The 16342-nt window shown below is 46.6% G+C and overlaps 1 protein-coding gene across 1 annotated transcript in view; it reads left to right on the top strand.

Annotated features, from left to right (window-relative positions):
- GREB1L (GREB1 like retinoic acid receptor coactivator) overlaps positions 1 to 16342 on the top strand; it is a 296713-nt gene that overhangs the window by 258642 nt on the left and 21729 nt on the right. Inside the window, exons 19-23 of the mRNA XM_030810667.1 lie at positions 3273 to 3612; positions 9213 to 9328; positions 9996 to 10240; positions 13263 to 13840; positions 14074 to 14176. Coding sequence (XP_030666527.1) covers positions 3273 to 3612; positions 9213 to 9328; positions 9996 to 10240; positions 13263 to 13840; positions 14074 to 14176 — 1382 coding nt within the window. The remainder of the gene's footprint in view (positions 1 to 3272; positions 3613 to 9212; positions 9329 to 9995; positions 10241 to 13262; positions 13841 to 14073; positions 14177 to 16342) is intronic.

Below are 16342 nucleotides of genomic sequence, written 5' to 3'. Positions count from 1 at the left end.
ACCTAACCTAATAAAGGTCCCTTTCTGCCCTCCACAGTATTCTGTTTGATCATCCAATGTTGGGGCGATTGGGCTTTATTTTATGAGGCAAATTCTAATTTTTAGTAGCTGTAGTTCTTAGAATGGCTTTAATTGATCATATTATTTAACATCTGTGTAACAAACCTGCCCATAATTTTGCTAAGAAAAAAGAAAAGGAAATTAAAATGAGGACCTATGGATGCATTCTATTCAGCAAATTATAATACTGCATCCGGAAAGAGCACAGCTCAAGTAGGGTTTGATATTTTTGCAGCTGTTGGATTTGGGAAGTCTTAACTGACACTGTGACATTAATCCTTTCACAGCACATGTAGTCTTAATTTTCCAAAATCATTCCATGAGTACCCCCTTTAAGCGTTCCTACCCACCTGTTATATCCACCAGCTTGAAATGCATCTTCTTTTTCTGGTAACATCATTCAGAGTTTCCTAACTTTTATTTTAAATAATGATCCCATCAACTTCCTATTGTAGTTTTGTGCTACAAAAGTTGTAAGTATAGTTTAATGCAAGCACGACAGATTGGAGAAACTGTGCACTTCTAACTTCATGATTCTTTCAGAGTATGAAACAGAAATGCCAGATATCAAAGTTACCATTTATTCTAACTTTGGCTTTTCTACGTGGCCCAGCAAAAAGCATTAAGCTTGAAACATAGATTATCTATACTTATTTCCTCCAACCCAGTCACCCCAGCCTAATAGTAGCTATGACTTACTGAATACCTGAAGGGACCAGCCCAGGATTTATTGAACTGAAGGATTTCTTCATTTCTACCCAACCAGCTAAATCCTTGCAATGTGTGAAGACATTGCTAGAGACTGGATAAAATCTAGACCTCTTTGTCTCTGATTAGTTGTATGAACTGGGACAAGCAACCGAACTTCTTTCTGCCCCTGAACTCATTCTCTTTCTATGAAAAGGCAGAGTGGGCTAGGCGCGGTGGCTCATGCCTGTAATCCCACCACTTTGGGAGGCCAAGGTGGGTGGATCACCTGAGGTCAGGAGTTCGAGACTAGCCTGGCCAACATGGTAAAACCCTGTCTCTACTAAAAATACAAAAAAAAAAAAAATAATTAGCTGGGCATGGTGGCAGGCACCTGTAATCCCAGCTAGTTGGGAGGTTGAGGCAGGGAGGATCACTTGAACCCGGGAGGCGGAGGTTGCAGTGGGCTGAGATTGTGCCATTGCACTCCAGTCCGAGCGACAGAGCGAGACTCCATCTCAAGAAAAGGACGGCCGCAGTGGCTCACGCCTGTAATCCCAGCACTTTGGGAGGCTGAGGCGGGTGGATCACCTGAGGTCAGGAGTTTGAGACCAGCCTGATCAACATGGAGAAACCCTGTCTCTACTAAAAATACAAAACTAGCTGGGCGCATGCCTGTAATCCTAGCTATTCGGGAGGCTGAGGCAGGAGAATTGCTTGAACCTGGGAAGCGAAGGTTGCAGTGAGCCGAGATTGCGCTACTGCACTCCAGCCTGGGTGACAGAGCGGGACTCCGTCTCGAAAAAAGAAAAAGAAAAAGCAGAGTTGTTCATATTCAGGGCATCTTGGTCCTTTTCCAGTTCTAAAACACCTCAAAAGTGTTCATGTGTTATTCATTTGATAGCTGTCATTGGCATTTCTTTGACCTGGAGGTTTTCTGTGCAAGGCCAGTGGACCACTTGTTGTATTTTAAGTAGAATTATAGAATGGAACAAAGGTGAAATCCCCCATCAGCCTACCCAGCTGCTAGTGGCTGCATTGCTACCAAATGGCAACCAGAAAGAAAGTGCACAGCCCCAGCCTTATTCTACCAGGCTCCATGAGAGCCTTGGCCAACCTTGGACCCAGGGCCCACTTTGCCAGCACCTACTTTCTTTCTTTTTCTTTTCTTTTTTATTTTTTTAAGACAGACTCTCACTCTGTTGCCCAGGCTGGAGTGCAATAGCATGATCTTGGCTCACTGCAACTTCTACCTCCCGGGTTCAAGTGATTGTCCTGCCTCAGCCTCCCAAGTAGCTGGGATTACAGGCGCCTGCCACCATGCCCAGCTAATTTTTATATTTTTAGTAGAGATGGGGTTTCACCATGTTGGCTAGGCTAGTCTCGAACTCCTGATCTCAAGTGATCCACCCACCTCATCTTCCCAAAGTGCTGGGATTACAGGCATGAGCCACCATGCCCAGCCTACTTTCTTTTTTAAAAATTTTTATTTTTATTCAGCAGCAGAAGTACCACTGGGCAGCGTGCTCAGGGTAGCCAAGCACCTGCTTTCTTGACTAGCAGCTCTTCATGCCTGTAACTGGGTCCTCTTTGCCCATTCGTACTCATTTTGTCATCAGGCCTGGCTGAGGCGTGGCACCAAAAGGAGAGATTTGTTTTCTACCTCCTCTATAATCATAAAAACTGCCGATTTTAACAAAGGGATCCTCTTCCCTGGCAGTCCAGGCTTGGGGAAAATGGTACCAAAGGCTGCTGCTGCTACCAGGCCCAGATTTGCTTGGCTCCCTTGACGAAGCCAGGTCTCAGGTGATGAGGCTACAACACTAGGGGGTGCTATTTCTCCAGTCAGCTCCAAGTTTTTCCAGCACCAAGGAACAGTTTATGGAAAGATAGAGATTGCTATCTGTGAGGCTGACCTCAGATTAGTAGTAATAATTACCCTTTTTATGTCTAATACTCGACAGATATTACATTAATGTCTCAGTTTCCTGTATTGTAATCTTATATATCAGAGAAATAAGTGGACAGTGCTGCCATTCTAACCCAATACCACCAGCAAGAGGTGAGGATCCAGGGATTATCCATGATGACTATGCTGGCAATGAATGGAATAGACCAGTGTGTCTCAGAATTTAACGTGCATGCAATTCCCCGGGAGTCTTGTCAAGCTTCAGATTCTGATTAGTAGGTCTGGGGTGGGGAGATTGAGCATTTCTAACAAGCTCCCAGGTGCTGCTGCTGCTGCTGGTGGTCTATAGACCATACTTTGAGAAGAGAGGGTCTCTAGACAATCTCTAAACCCCTTTAATGTGCTGTACTTATCCCAACAGGTTGACTCGCATGCTTTGGAAGCTCAACCTTTTCCTTCCAGTGATGTGGGATCCCAGGTCATTCTAGAGCTAAAGCCCCACCACTGATCAGTAGCCCCTTCCCCACCATGCTTAATCTGCATTCTTCCTGCACAGGCCTTGCTGCTCCCAGCTGGCCCTGCTGCCTGAGTGCTAGTGCCTTGTGTTCTGTTGAAGGTACCCCAGGCTGCACAGCATGGTCGTCCGCTGCTATCTTCTCATCCAGCAGTACTCTGAGGCCCTGATGGCTCTCACCACCATGGCGTCACTCCGAGACCACAGCACACCGGAAACACTCAGCATTATGGATGACCTCATCAGCTCCCCAGGCAAAAACAAAAGTGGGAGGGGACACATGCTCATTATCAGGGTGCCCTCAGTGCAGCTGGCGATGTTAGCCAAGGAGCGGCTACAGGAGGTGCGCGACAAACTGGGTCTGCAGTATCGGTTTGAGATCATCCTTGGGAACCCGACCACCGAACTCAGTGTTGCAACTCACTTTGTGGCGCGATTAAAGGTTAGCAATGGACAGACATTTCTCCTTTAAAATATGATTTGTTTCTCTTTTCTAGGAATCCTACATAGGTGGCTCAGGGGCCTGAGTTTAATAGAATCACATGTGTGATTCCATGACAATGATAAGGCTAAATTAACGGACATATTCACTTTCTTAATTAGAACTAGTTTGTAAAGATTGCCCAGCCCCCGCGGTGGCTCACGCTTGTAATCCCAGTACTTTGGGAGGACGAGGTGGGCGGATCACGAGGTCAGGAGATCGAGACCACGGTGAAACCCCGGCTCTACTAAAAATACAAAAAATTAGCCGGGCGTGGTGGCGGGCGCCTGTAGTCCCAGCTACTCGGAGAGGCTGAGGCAGGAGAATGGCGTGAACTCGGGAGGCGGAGCTTGCAGTGAGCCGAGATTGCGCCACTGCACTCCTGCCTGGGCGACAGAGCGAGACTCGTCTCAAAAAAAAAAAAAAAAAAAAAGATTGCCCAGCCCCTTTATAGCATGCAGTTAGTGCATGCAGTTGGTCTTCCATGCTCTCCAACTGCAGGTGCAAAAAATGAGATGACCCAATTTGACCCCATGTTTATTGGCCTAGTTCAAGATGCATGTAGCCCATGGCCATCTGTTTTCTCAGAAAAAAAGGTAGGTTGTCCTCTCAGACCTCTATGGGGTAATGTTTTAAGTATCCTCAACTCACTAATTCTTTTCTGTTCATCTAGCCTCTCTGTGAGCTAATGTCTAGAGTCGGTAAAGTATTCTGTTTCATCTTCAGTACTCAGAACTGTTCCTAGCCCTCTTGCATGTGGATTCCTCAACAGTTTGTTATTTCTTTTTACTTGCTTTGACCCTCAGCCCCAAGGCTTTGGCTGGACTGAGACTTCGCCAGGCACCCTACAGAAGGGTTTAGTGCATGACTGAGTCCCTCACTGCTCCCTCTGCACGGCCAGTGATTGACTGCTTCTCCCCTTCCTTTCCTGTCAGGCATCAGGGTGGGAGGAGCAGAACCCTCAACCAACTAACCTAACTCCTACCTTATGCCTGACTTGGTTTTTCTGGGCCTATAATTCAGTGGGGCCTAGCCATTAGAAAGCATTTAATCAAATATCCACCTACATGTTGGTATGGAACTGAGCTAGCTACTGTATGTCTGAGTTAGACCAACTTGTATCTGCACCCTATACATTAAATACTGAGCTAAACTGGGTTAAGGAAAATCTGGTTTAGCACAAATTTTATGAAAAGAAGGCACACAGTCTTGGGGGAATTTGCAGTTTCACCCTGGGCTGCGGTTTCCCATCTACAAAATGAGAGAATTGGGCTGTATAATCTCTAAGAGTTCTAATTTGGGGATGATTATTTAGTGTTCAAAAATTGTTCTGGGCCGGGCACAGTGGCTCACGCCTGTAATCCCAGCACTTTGGGAGGCCGAGGCAGACGGATCACGAGGTCAGGAGATCAAGACCATCCTGGCTAACATGGTGAAACCCCGTTTTTGCTTAAAAAAAAAAAAAAAAATAATAGCCAGGCATGGTGGCGGGTGCCTGTATTCCCAGCTACTCAGGAAGCTGAGGCAGGAGAATGGCGTGAACCCAGGAGGCGGAGCTTGCAGTGAGCCAAGATAGCGCCACTGCACTCCAGCTTGGGCGACAGAGCGAGACTCCATCTCAAAAAAAAAAAAAAAATTGTTCTGGAGATGTAAATCTTCTTCTTGTGTTCAGTTAGCTAACCTAAATTGAATAATCCAAAATGCAGACAAAATATCTTGTATTAGCTTGATAAGCAACTGGAACAAATAAAATAGTCCAAAAAATAGAAACTCCTAAATTTAGAAGTTGTAACATTTATGTTTCATATATAGATACACGTTCACAATTTTATGTTATAGTCATAGACTACGTTACAGTGGAATTCCAAGGATGAATAACAAAACTCCAGAAACACTTCTTACAGTATAATTCATGGAGACATGAATTACGGGCTTGAGGCCATTTGAATATTGCTAATGATGAAGAATTTGGAGGCTGGGCACGGTGGCTCACGCCTGTAATCCCAGCACTTTGGGAGGCCGAGGCGGGCAGGTCACAAGGTCAGGAGATCGAGACCATCCTGGCTAACATGGTGAAACCCCGTCTCTACTAAAAATACAAAAAATTAGCCGGGCATGGTGGCAGGTGCCTGTGGTCCCAGCTACTCGGGAGGCTGAGGCAGGAGAATGGCGTGAACCCAGGAGGCGGAGCTTGCAGTGAGCCAAGATTGTACCACTGCACTCCAGCCTGGGCAACAGAGCAAGACTGTCTCAAAAAAAAAAAAAAAAAAAAAAAAAAAAGTTTGGAAAGGCGGACAATCAGCAGCACCATGCTGAGTCTCCCACATCTGTTGCCAGAGATGACCTAAATGCATGTGAGGCTGCTGGGTATTCTCCTGGTCTCTGTTGACACTGAATAAGTGAAGCTACTTACAGAGTCTTCAATCATGTGTTCAGAAGGGCCAGTCACTAAGTCAGTATAAATCAGTCTGTCCTAAATAATTTACCCCTCTGGACCACTGTTGGAAAACCACAGTCAAGGCCTGAGGTCTTCACCTGGCTGCTAGCTCATCAGAATCACCTGCAGGGCTTTCAAAGAGACATTAATTGAGGATCACTGTGCCCTAAATGAAGGGGGCCTCAAGTTATGACTTCTCAAGGCAGTGACATCTTCCTCAATTGGTATGAGCAGCTGCCAGGCAACAAGTACACATAAGAGAGTCCCATATTCTGGCCATTGTGATGGCTCATGCCTGTAGTCCCAGCTACTTGGGAGCCTGAGGCAGGAGGTTTACTTGAGCCTAGGAGTTTGAGGCTGCAGTGAGCTATGATCCCACCACTGCACTCCAGCCTGTGCAACAGAGTGAGACCCTATCTCTTAAAAACATATAAAAATAAACAAGTCCCAAATTCTCAAAATCATTGGATCACATCAGTCTTTTTTACACTCTGTATTTGTGTGGGAGTAAAAATATGAGATCATGTTGGGAATTTCACATCCTAAGCAATTGTCAAGTAGATTCTGGTTCACTCATTTATTTCTAAGATACCAACCTCCTTCACCATTTTCAGGATGGCAAGATTGTGCCTTCTGTCTCTACTTTTGGGTAAAATCCAACACTACTTCTATTATGGGATCTTATTTTTGTGCTTAGCCGTAATTATCCTGTTACATATTGTGGTTAACTTATACTGATGATGACCCCTTTGGAAGGAAACAAAGTTTAAGTCAGTTCCTCCAGAAGGCAGGTGAAGCTTTCATTAGATGTCCTTGGTCTTAAGCCTTGTATTATCCTTGAACTCAGTGATCATCCCATCTTTTGTGTTAAGTGCTTCTGCAATAAAATCATCTTGAGGGCCTGATTGATGCACAGTAGAACTGCAGCCATCAGTCATCAGAAGGAGCAATGTGATGGAAAAGCATTTTATAGTGGGTTTGGCTAGCTGTGGTTGGTCAAGAGTAAAAGTGAGATTTGACTACTAATCTTCTGAAAATAAAGATCCTCATATAGGCCAGGTGCAGTGGCTCACGCCTATAATCCCAGCACTTTGGGAGACTGAGGCAGGCAGATCGCTTGAGGTCAGGAGTTCAAGACCAGCCTGGCCAACATGGCGAAACCCTATCTCTACTAAAAATACAAAAATTAGCCAGGTGTGGTGGTGGGTGCCTGTAATCCCAGCTACTCAGGAGGCTGAGGCAGGAGATTCGCTTGAACCCGGGAGGTGGAGGTTGCCATGAGCCAAGATTGCACCACTGTACTCCAGCCTGGGTGACAGAGTGAGACCCTGTCTCAAAAAAAAAAAAAAAGAAAAAGTCCTCATACAGTAAAACATTTCAACTGTTATTCCATCAATATAACCTGACCTCTTCCTGGTAAAGCCATGACCTATATAGAGATAGTTCTGGAAGATAAAACACATTCAGGGAGAAACCCAGTGTCGGGGATACCATGTGTCCAGTGTGAAGGTGATCAGTAAAGTGATTTCTATTCCAGAATGGTTTGCTTTAAATGAGACAATGTTATGGTTCCCCCTGACGTGAAATGGTATAGAAAGTTAAATTTTTACAGAGATTTTTTCTTCTAGCATTAAAAAAAATCTTTTTGACACATTGATTATTCTGAAACACAGTAAGTCTGTGAAATTTGTAAACAGTTATGTAGATTCCCTATTTCCCCTTAGTATGCACGTACATAATAAAAGATTGGAAAACAAGTAAAAGCCTAAGAATGGTTAAGCTTCTTCCAGTTTTACAAATTATAGAAATTTTATTTGAAGTGATTGTGGGAATGTTTATTTCTAAAGACTGGCTTTTCTTTATTGAGCCTTTTCTTTATTGAGCCTTTTCTAGGCATCAGCAAATCATCAATCAAACCCTATTATCTTTTGCCTGGTGACTTTCTTTTTATCCCATTTTGTGCTTAGCAAAGGAAGTACCAGTCTATTTTAAAATAAAATTGTATGCATTACTGGCCGGGTGTGGTAGCTCACACCTGTCCACGGCACTCCAGCCTGGGCAACAGAGCAAGACTCCGTCTCAAAAAAAAAAAAAAATTGTATGCATTACTTAACACCTTGCTTCTTAGTCTGTTCCCCTAAAACATTATCAGAAATGTCAGTTCATTGCTTATAATAACTCCTGCTAGAAAGGTAATAAAAAGTATAGGTACATGCTACACACTTAATGAAAAGTAGTAGAAACTATCTACTTAAGAGATGGTCATTTTTCTTTCTGTTCTAAAATAGACACATCTGTAAGATCATTTTACTTTTGAATATTTTTCAAATTGGCGGGATTACTTTTCATTGATATATTCATGTTTTCAAGATTGGTGTTCCATTTATTAAAGATATGTATGTCTATGTATATGTGTGTTTATATGAAAAATTGATAATAGATTCTTTGAGAAACCATGAGCCAATTACATTACCCCTCCAAATGAGGGGCAGTTTCATTTTGTTGTTTTTTTCTCAATCCAGGTCTGGTTATATTTTTAGCTTTCTTGAGAGAGATTCTTTCAAGGCCCTAAGCCAATAATTGCTTGTTAGTTATTTTAAAAGTCAGTAAAGCAAGAAGGAGGGAAAATAACTATCAAGAGTGGTTCAATGTTTTCATTATTTTCTTGGTGAAATGTCTGTTTTAATGGAATTCTGAGATTCTTTTCTGAGTCATTCACAACTGAAACTCTTTTTCAGTCTTCCAATCCCAAGAATTTCTCCAATGTGTGAAGAAAGTATGTTTAAGTGCCTGGATTCAGGTAGTTTAGCCAGGATTTCTGTAAGGTTTCCATCACTGGTGGGATATTTCACATTGTATGTGTTTTTGGCTTGTGTTACTAATGTCTGAGGTATACTAGCATCTTCCATTTTATCCTACTGAGATAAAAAACTACAGCCCTCGTTCCTACAGAAGCGCCTTGTATATGTGATGTAGTAGCAGTTAAAATATACATACATACACATCTATAAACACTTAGTGGAGTAATTTGAAAGCACAGTGTTTCTAAAATCTGGACTTAGAAACCTGTAAAAAAAGGTGGAAACTTAAATGAGAGTTTTAACATACAGGTCTCTTTCTATAGAGTTGGAGAGGAAATGAACCAGAAGAGTGGATCCCTCGGACATACCAAGATTTAGATGGTCTACCTTGCATTGTGATATTAACTGGCAAAGATCCTCTTGGAGAAACTTTTCCCAGGTACAACTTCAATAATTAATTCCATTTTTCATCAGTTGCCCAGCTGAACTGATGATTAAAACTTGGCTGATGGCCCAGTCATTTCATTTGTTTGGCAGGTAATGAGAAGAGGATTGTTTAATGCAGGAATATAAGAAATACAGCCATACAACCTTCTTTTATTCTTTTTTTTAGCTTTCCAGAGAGCACCCAGCAATTTTGGGAATGGGCGATAGCCACATTTGAGAAATGTCAGAGAGGTAGGGAGGAAAAGCAGGATTTTTTTTTTTTATAAAGTGCTTTGTCTTTGTTAATCTGCTATTCCTGCGCCCCTCAAGGATCTAGACTCCATAGACTGGAGGGCAACAACAACAACAATAAAAGCATTCGTTGAATGCTCACTGTGCGTGTCAGGCGGTGCCCTAAATGCCTTACATGTATTCAGTCCTTAAAACAACCATATGAGCCCGACACTATCCACTCTTTTTATATTCGAAGAAAATGAAGCACAGAGAAGTGAAAGTCATAATAGCTGGGAGGTGGCAGAGCTGAGGTTTCGGTCAAGGCTCACCTGGCACTGAAACCTATTATTTTAACTGCTGTGTGTTGCATCCAGATCACCAGGCACACATACACACTGCGTGCCTGGTCAGATAGACTCACCAACAACATAATTACTTTTGTTCAGGTCTTTGAAGTACTGTGACCTCCGGTTAATTGACTCAAGCTATTTAACTCGCACGGCCTTGGAGCAGGAGGTGGGTCTGGCATGCTGCTATGTCTCAAAAGAGGTCATCCGGGGACCCACTGTTGCCCTGGACCTCAGCGGGAAAGAGCAGGAGAGAGCTGCTGTCAGTGAGAATGACTCCGATGAGCTGCTCATCGACCTGGAGCGGCCCCAGAGCAACAGCAGCGCTGTCACAGGGACCTCCGGTCAGTACTTTCTTTTCTCTTTCATGGAGTGAGAGACATGAGTCAGGAGGTGTGTAGGAATTTGGAAGGCAGAGGCATTTACTGACACCCCAACGGCCTTCAGAGGAGCCTTCAGGGACTGGCATCCTCTCCAGACCTAGCTCCAGTGGGGAGATGCTTGGAAAACATGACTGTTGAACAGCCACAAAATACTTTTCTGGGTAAACATTTAAGGAAGAGCTTGGTAATAGGCTAAAAACAATTTTATCAACCCTAGCCTGTACCATTTTCCCTAGTCTTTTCTACCCTTATCTTCTCATGGTTATTATGCATCTCATATTTGCACAAAGGCCCTGTTTTTCTTCCAGGTCCTGAAGCTGTATGTTTGTGCTAAATGGCTTAGTACCTGGCACAAAATGTTTCCTAGAATGAATGAATGAATGAATGAATGAATGGCTTTTCTAAACAGTTAACAGCAAGTATTGTATGCTGAGGGCTCCTCTGGGGCCACTGTCAATGGTGAAGGCCCACCCTGCAGCCTGCCGGCCTCTGTCTTGCAGCATTACCGCAGGTCTATGGCAGTGCCTGGCATGAATTTTCTTCTGATAAATTGTATTATAGCAAATGCAGCACTCTTTCCATTTTTTCTGATTATGAAAGTAATAAAGCTTAATGCAGAAACATGGAAAATGTCGGCCGGGTGCAGTGGTCCTGTAATCCTAGCACTTTGGGAGGCCGAGGCGGGTGGATCACCTGAGGTCAGGAGTTCGAGACCAGCCTGGCCAACATGGTGAAACCCCATCTCTACTAAAAATACAATTAGCTGGGCGTGGTGGCTCACGCCTGTAGTCCCTGCTACCCTGGAGGCTGAGGCAGGAGAATCACTTGAACCCAGCAGGTGGAGGTTGCAGTGAGCCAAGATCGCACCACTGCACTCCATTCTGGGTGACAAGAGGAAAACTGTCTCAAAAAAGGAAAGAAAGAGAGAGAGAACAAGAAGAAAGAAGAAAAACATGGAGAATGTTAACAAAGTACAGAGAATTCTGAGATTAAAAATGAAACACACTCCCACTTTCAGAGGCAACCACTCTTAATGTTGGGTCGCATGACCCTCTTTCTCCCCTCACCCCCCACCTTTTTTTTTTTTTTATTTTGAGATGGAGTTTTGCTCTTGTTCCCCAGGCTAGAGTGCAGTGGCATGATCTCAGCTCACTGCAACCTCCACCTCCCGGGTTTAAGCGATTCTCCTGCCTCAGCCTCCTGAGTAGCTGGGATTATAGGCACCCGCCACCACGCCAAGCTAACTTTTGTATTTTTAGTAGAGATGAGGTTTCATCATGCTGGCCAGGCTGGTCTCGAACCCCTGACCTCAGGTGATCCACCTGCCTCAGCCTCCCAAAGTGCTGGGATTACAGATCTGAGCCACCTCGCCCAGCCCCTCACCCTTTTTTTGAACTATCATTGAGATCCTTCCATCACTCTGACACATACATGCGAACACACCATAATTTTGTCCAAAAGCAGCACTGGTCTTCCTGTCCATTATGGCAGCAGGTGCTGGATGGCTCTGGGCAGGAATGGAAGAGGAGGGGTCTGTGGGGTTTGCTGTTGATAGTGACCCTCAGCCTGGAGTTGCTGGAGCTGCCCTGCTCCCCCAGCCAGGGGCTAGGGCTGACCATGTGGACCACTCTACCTGCCTCAACCCCACCGCAACAGGCTCCCCAGTTTTTTCTCTGAGAGTAGTTTCAGAACAGAGTCAAGGGGTTTGAAGGATAGTAAAGGTTCACAGAAGGCGGGTGGGGGATAACATCTGGAAGCTTTTGGATACCAGCATGAGGAGGAGCGCAGCCTGTCTTCCTTCCTGTGGTTCTTCCATCCCACTCCTTCCTCTTCCTCACTTGAGGAGCTGCCCCACAAAGTGAGCGCTTCCTTAGCCTTGCTCTGCTGAACTCACAAAGGTGGTTTGCCCTTGGCTACTGTGTCCCTCCCTACAGGCCATGCTCACGACACGGAGCACAGGGACCCCAGCCATGGCTGACTCAGAGGGTGACAGGGAGGTTCGCTGCCCAGAACACACAGTGCTGCGGGGAGAAGCAAGCTCTCTCCCAAGGCAGAGAGACACAGGCAGCTGAGCAAGTAAAGGGGCGGGTTTTAATCATGTCTTGTTGATGGCTTTTCATTCAGGATCTCCCAAGGTTGGGATTCGACCTCCATGTCTGGGCAGCAACAAGCCGAGCTCAGAGAGGGCCTTTAGTTGAGCTTTTGGTTTGTCTTTAAACCAAAGAGTGGCTGGTCTATTAGGAGGACAAACACACTTGAAAGGAACCGGTCAAATGTGTGGGGCTACTTTAGGGAAAAGCCACCGGCCTTGGAGTCACATACGCCTACATCCCGCTTCACGCAGGGCATCCCCCACCCTAGCTTCGGAGTCCATGGAAGGGATTGCAGTCCGGGGAGCTGATCTGAAGCCAGAGGCATGAGGCCCTCAGCCCCTAGAAGGAAGCCAGTGCTGCCAGGACAGGACTTGAATGTGGAGCCTGTGTTGGGTGGGGTCCTGGGAGGAATCAGAGGGCAGACCCAAACCAGGTCATTTGAAGAGCGTTTAGTAGAGGGACTGTTTACTAAGATGTGAACAGAATTTGGAAAAGGAGCAAGAGGTGTGCTGTGCTGGGAGGTGGTTAACCTCAGGGAGCCCTGGCCACCATAGGCCTGACACAGGGAGGGGTGGGAGCACCTCTCCAGACCTGAGCCGCAGCCCACAGTAGAGAAAGGTGGCTCACCCCTGGAGACCATGCAGGGGGAAGCCAGGGAAGAAGCACCCCATCTCCTGCTGGTGGCTGCCATTGGCCAAACCCACTGAGAAGCCAGGGCAAGGAAGCAACACGGAGCAGCGTGGAGAGCGGCAAAGGGAAGATTTCTTGCTCAGGGTCTGCAGCTGCGGAGCCGAGCCCAGTGTCCGCTGCTTTCCTGGCCTTTGCCTCCTTCCACACCTTAGATCAGTAACAGGGCTGCTGTGGGGTGGGTTCTGTCTGTTCTCTCACAGGTTCCATCATGGAGAATGGAGTGAGCTCTTCCAGCACAGCTGACAAGTCCCAGAAGCAGTCCCTGACCCCCAGCTTTCAGAGCCCAGCCACCAGCTTGGGGCTGGATGAAGGGGTCTCCGCCAGCTCAGCTGGAGCCAGAGCCGGGGAGACTCTGAAGCAGGAGTGTGACTCCTTGGGCCCCCAGATGGCGAGCAGCACCACCTCCAAGCCGTCATCGTCGTCCTCAGGACCCAGGACCCTCCCATGGCCGGGACAACCCATCAGAGGCTGCCAGGGCCCACATGCAGCCCTGCCACCAGTAGTGATCCTATCCAAAGCAGCCTACAGCCTCCTGGGCTCCCAGAAGAGTGGCAAGCTGCCATCCTCCTCATCCCTGCTGCCCCACGCCGACGTGGCCTGGGTGAGCTCCCTGCGGCCGCTCCTGAACAAGGACATGAGCAGTGAGGAACAGTCCCTCTACTATAGGCAGTGGACCTCGGCCCGGCAGCACCACGCCGACTACAGCAACCAGCTGGACCCGGCCTCTGGCACCCGAAACTTCCACCCCCGGCGGCTCCTGCTGACAGGGCCCCCACAGGTAGGGCCAAGCCAGCCGGGGCCATTTCTTAGGCTCGGGTTGTCGCGTCTTCGTCAAGAAGTAGAAGCCAGAGAACCTCCTGGGGGTGGAGCAGGTGTGACAGAGCAGTGAGGACCTCATTCAGGCCTCTCAGGCAGGAGACACTGCAGAGCCAAGGTGTGAAATCTCTTTTCTCTTTTCCTCCCCTCTCTTTCCCGCCTCCACTCCTCCCCAATTAAAAATCTTCCCATTAGGTGGGAAAGACGGGCTCCTATTTACAGTTCCTCAGGATCCTCTTCCGCATGCTCATCAGGCTTCTGGAGGTGGACGTGTATGATGAGGAGGAGATCAACACCGGTGAGTGCTGAGCCCAGGGAGTGGGCAGAGGGGCAAGAGACAAAGACATTGAACTGCAAATCCCGGGAACTTGCTTTTGGCTTCTGGGATTTCTACAGTACCTAACCTGCAGAGTTACTGGGAGGCTAAAGATAATGTGCCCAAGGCCGGGCATCGCGGCTCACGCCTGTAATCTCAGCACTTTGGGAGGTCGAGGCGGGCGGATCACCTGAGATGGGGAGTTCAAGACCAGCCTGGGCAACATGGTGAAACCCCATCTCTACTGAAAATACAAAAATTAGCCAAGCATGGTGGTGCACACCTGTAATTCCAGCTACTCAGGAGGCTGAGGCAGGAGAATCACTTGAACCCAGGAGGCAGGTTGCAGTGAGCCAAGATCACATCACTACACTCCATCCTAGGTGATGAAGCGAGACTTTGTCTCAAAAAAAAAAAAAAAAATTAAAAAAAAGAATACGCCCGGAAAATAGTTCTGAGTAAACTGTAGCCTTTTTTTAGCTCATTGAGGTCAGGGATGGTGTATTCTACTTTTAGCCTCCTCTCTATAATGTCCCGCAAAAAGGTGTTTTGGTTTTTGGGTTTGTTTTTTTTTAAATTTAAGTTCTGGGATACATGTGCTGAATGTGCAGGTTTGTTACACAGCTGTATACATGTGCCATGGTGGTTTGCTGCACCTACCAACCCGTCATCTATGTTTTCAGCCCCGCATGCATTAGGTATTTGTCCTAATGCTCTCCCTCCTCTTGCCCCTCACCCATCCTGTGTGTGTGTGTGTGTGATGTTCCCATCCTGTGTCCATGTGTTCTCATTGTTCAACTCCCACTTATGAGTGAGAACATGCTGTGTTTGGTTTTCTGTTCCTGCGTTAGTTTGCTGAGAATGACGGCTTCCAGTTTCATCCATGTCCCTGCAAAGGACATGAACTCATTCTTTTTTATGGCTGCAAAAAAAGGTGTTTTATAAAGGCTTTTTAGGTAGATTAATTGCCTAGATGGTTAATCGTTGTAATATTCCAGTTGTAGTATTCAACTGCTTAAGGATCCAGGGCATATTTGTATTCTGGATACTAGTCCTTTGTTGATTGGTCAGAGTATGTCTTATATTTTACCCATAGGCTCTGAGTGAAGGCACGGGATTACTATAATGAGATGAAAACTTCTTTTTTTTTTTTTTTTGAGACGGAGTCTCGCTCTGTCACCCAGGCTGGAGTGCAGTGGCGCAATCTCGGCTCACTGCAAGCTCAGCCTCCTGAGTAGCTGGGACTACAGGCACCCGCCACCACGCCCGGCTAATTTTTTGTATTTTTTTAGTAGAGACGGTGTTTCACAGTGGTCTCGATCTCCTGACCTCGTGATCCGCCCACCTCGGCCTCCCAAAGTGCTGGGATTACAAGCGTGAGCCACCGCGCCCAGCCCGAGATGAAAACTTCTATGTGTAGAACTGAACTCTGGCACTACGAACAAAACATCCGCACTAAGACACAAGGGCAGGTGCTTGATAGGGCTGTGGAAGCCAGTGGGCACACCAAGACCACTCCAGCTGTCTTCCCCAGCTGGCACCAGGGAGATGATTCCACTCTGCCGCTAAGAGCAGTGTGGCTCGGCTCGGCACTGGCACAGTGCAGTAGCTCATGCCTGTAATCCCAGCACTTTGGGAGGCCGAGGTGGGCGGATCACCTGAGGTCAGGAGTTCGAGACCAACATGGTGAAACCCTGTCTCTACTAAAAATACAAAAATTAGCCAGGGGTGATGGTGTGTGCCTGTAATCCCAGCTACTTGGGAGGCTGAGGCACAGAATTGTCTGAACCCGGGAGGTGGAGTTTGCAGTGAGTTGAGATCGCGCCACTGCACTCCAGCCTGGACGACAGAGCGAGACTCTGTCTCAAAAAAAAAAGAAGAAGAAGAATGTGGCTCAAAACTGTGGCTTCACGCCTCCGACCAGTTTGATTGTGCTGGCAGGGAACTGTGGGGAGGAAGTAGAGGCAACCAGGTGGAAGTTCTTCTCAAGCCTCTCAAAGATGAGTCTGGAATAGGGAAAGCCCTTGGCATCGTCTACCAAATTAGCTCTTGGAGATCTCACCTCATTTGTTTTACCTAAATAGTTGAACCTCTTCCATGACCAGCCCAAGAAATTAGTTTAGTGCCGAGCAAGAGTAGGTAAAATCA

Source organism: Nomascus leucogenys, chromosome 4 (genome assembly GCF_006542625.1).
Source record: "Nomascus leucogenys isolate Asia chromosome 4, Asia_NLE_v1, whole genome shotgun sequence".
In the NCBI taxonomy this organism is placed as follows: domain Eukaryota; kingdom Metazoa; phylum Chordata; class Mammalia; order Primates; family Hylobatidae; genus Nomascus; species Nomascus leucogenys.
Note: the sequence above shows the minus strand (reverse complement) of the source record. Positions and strands in the feature narration are given on the sequence as shown.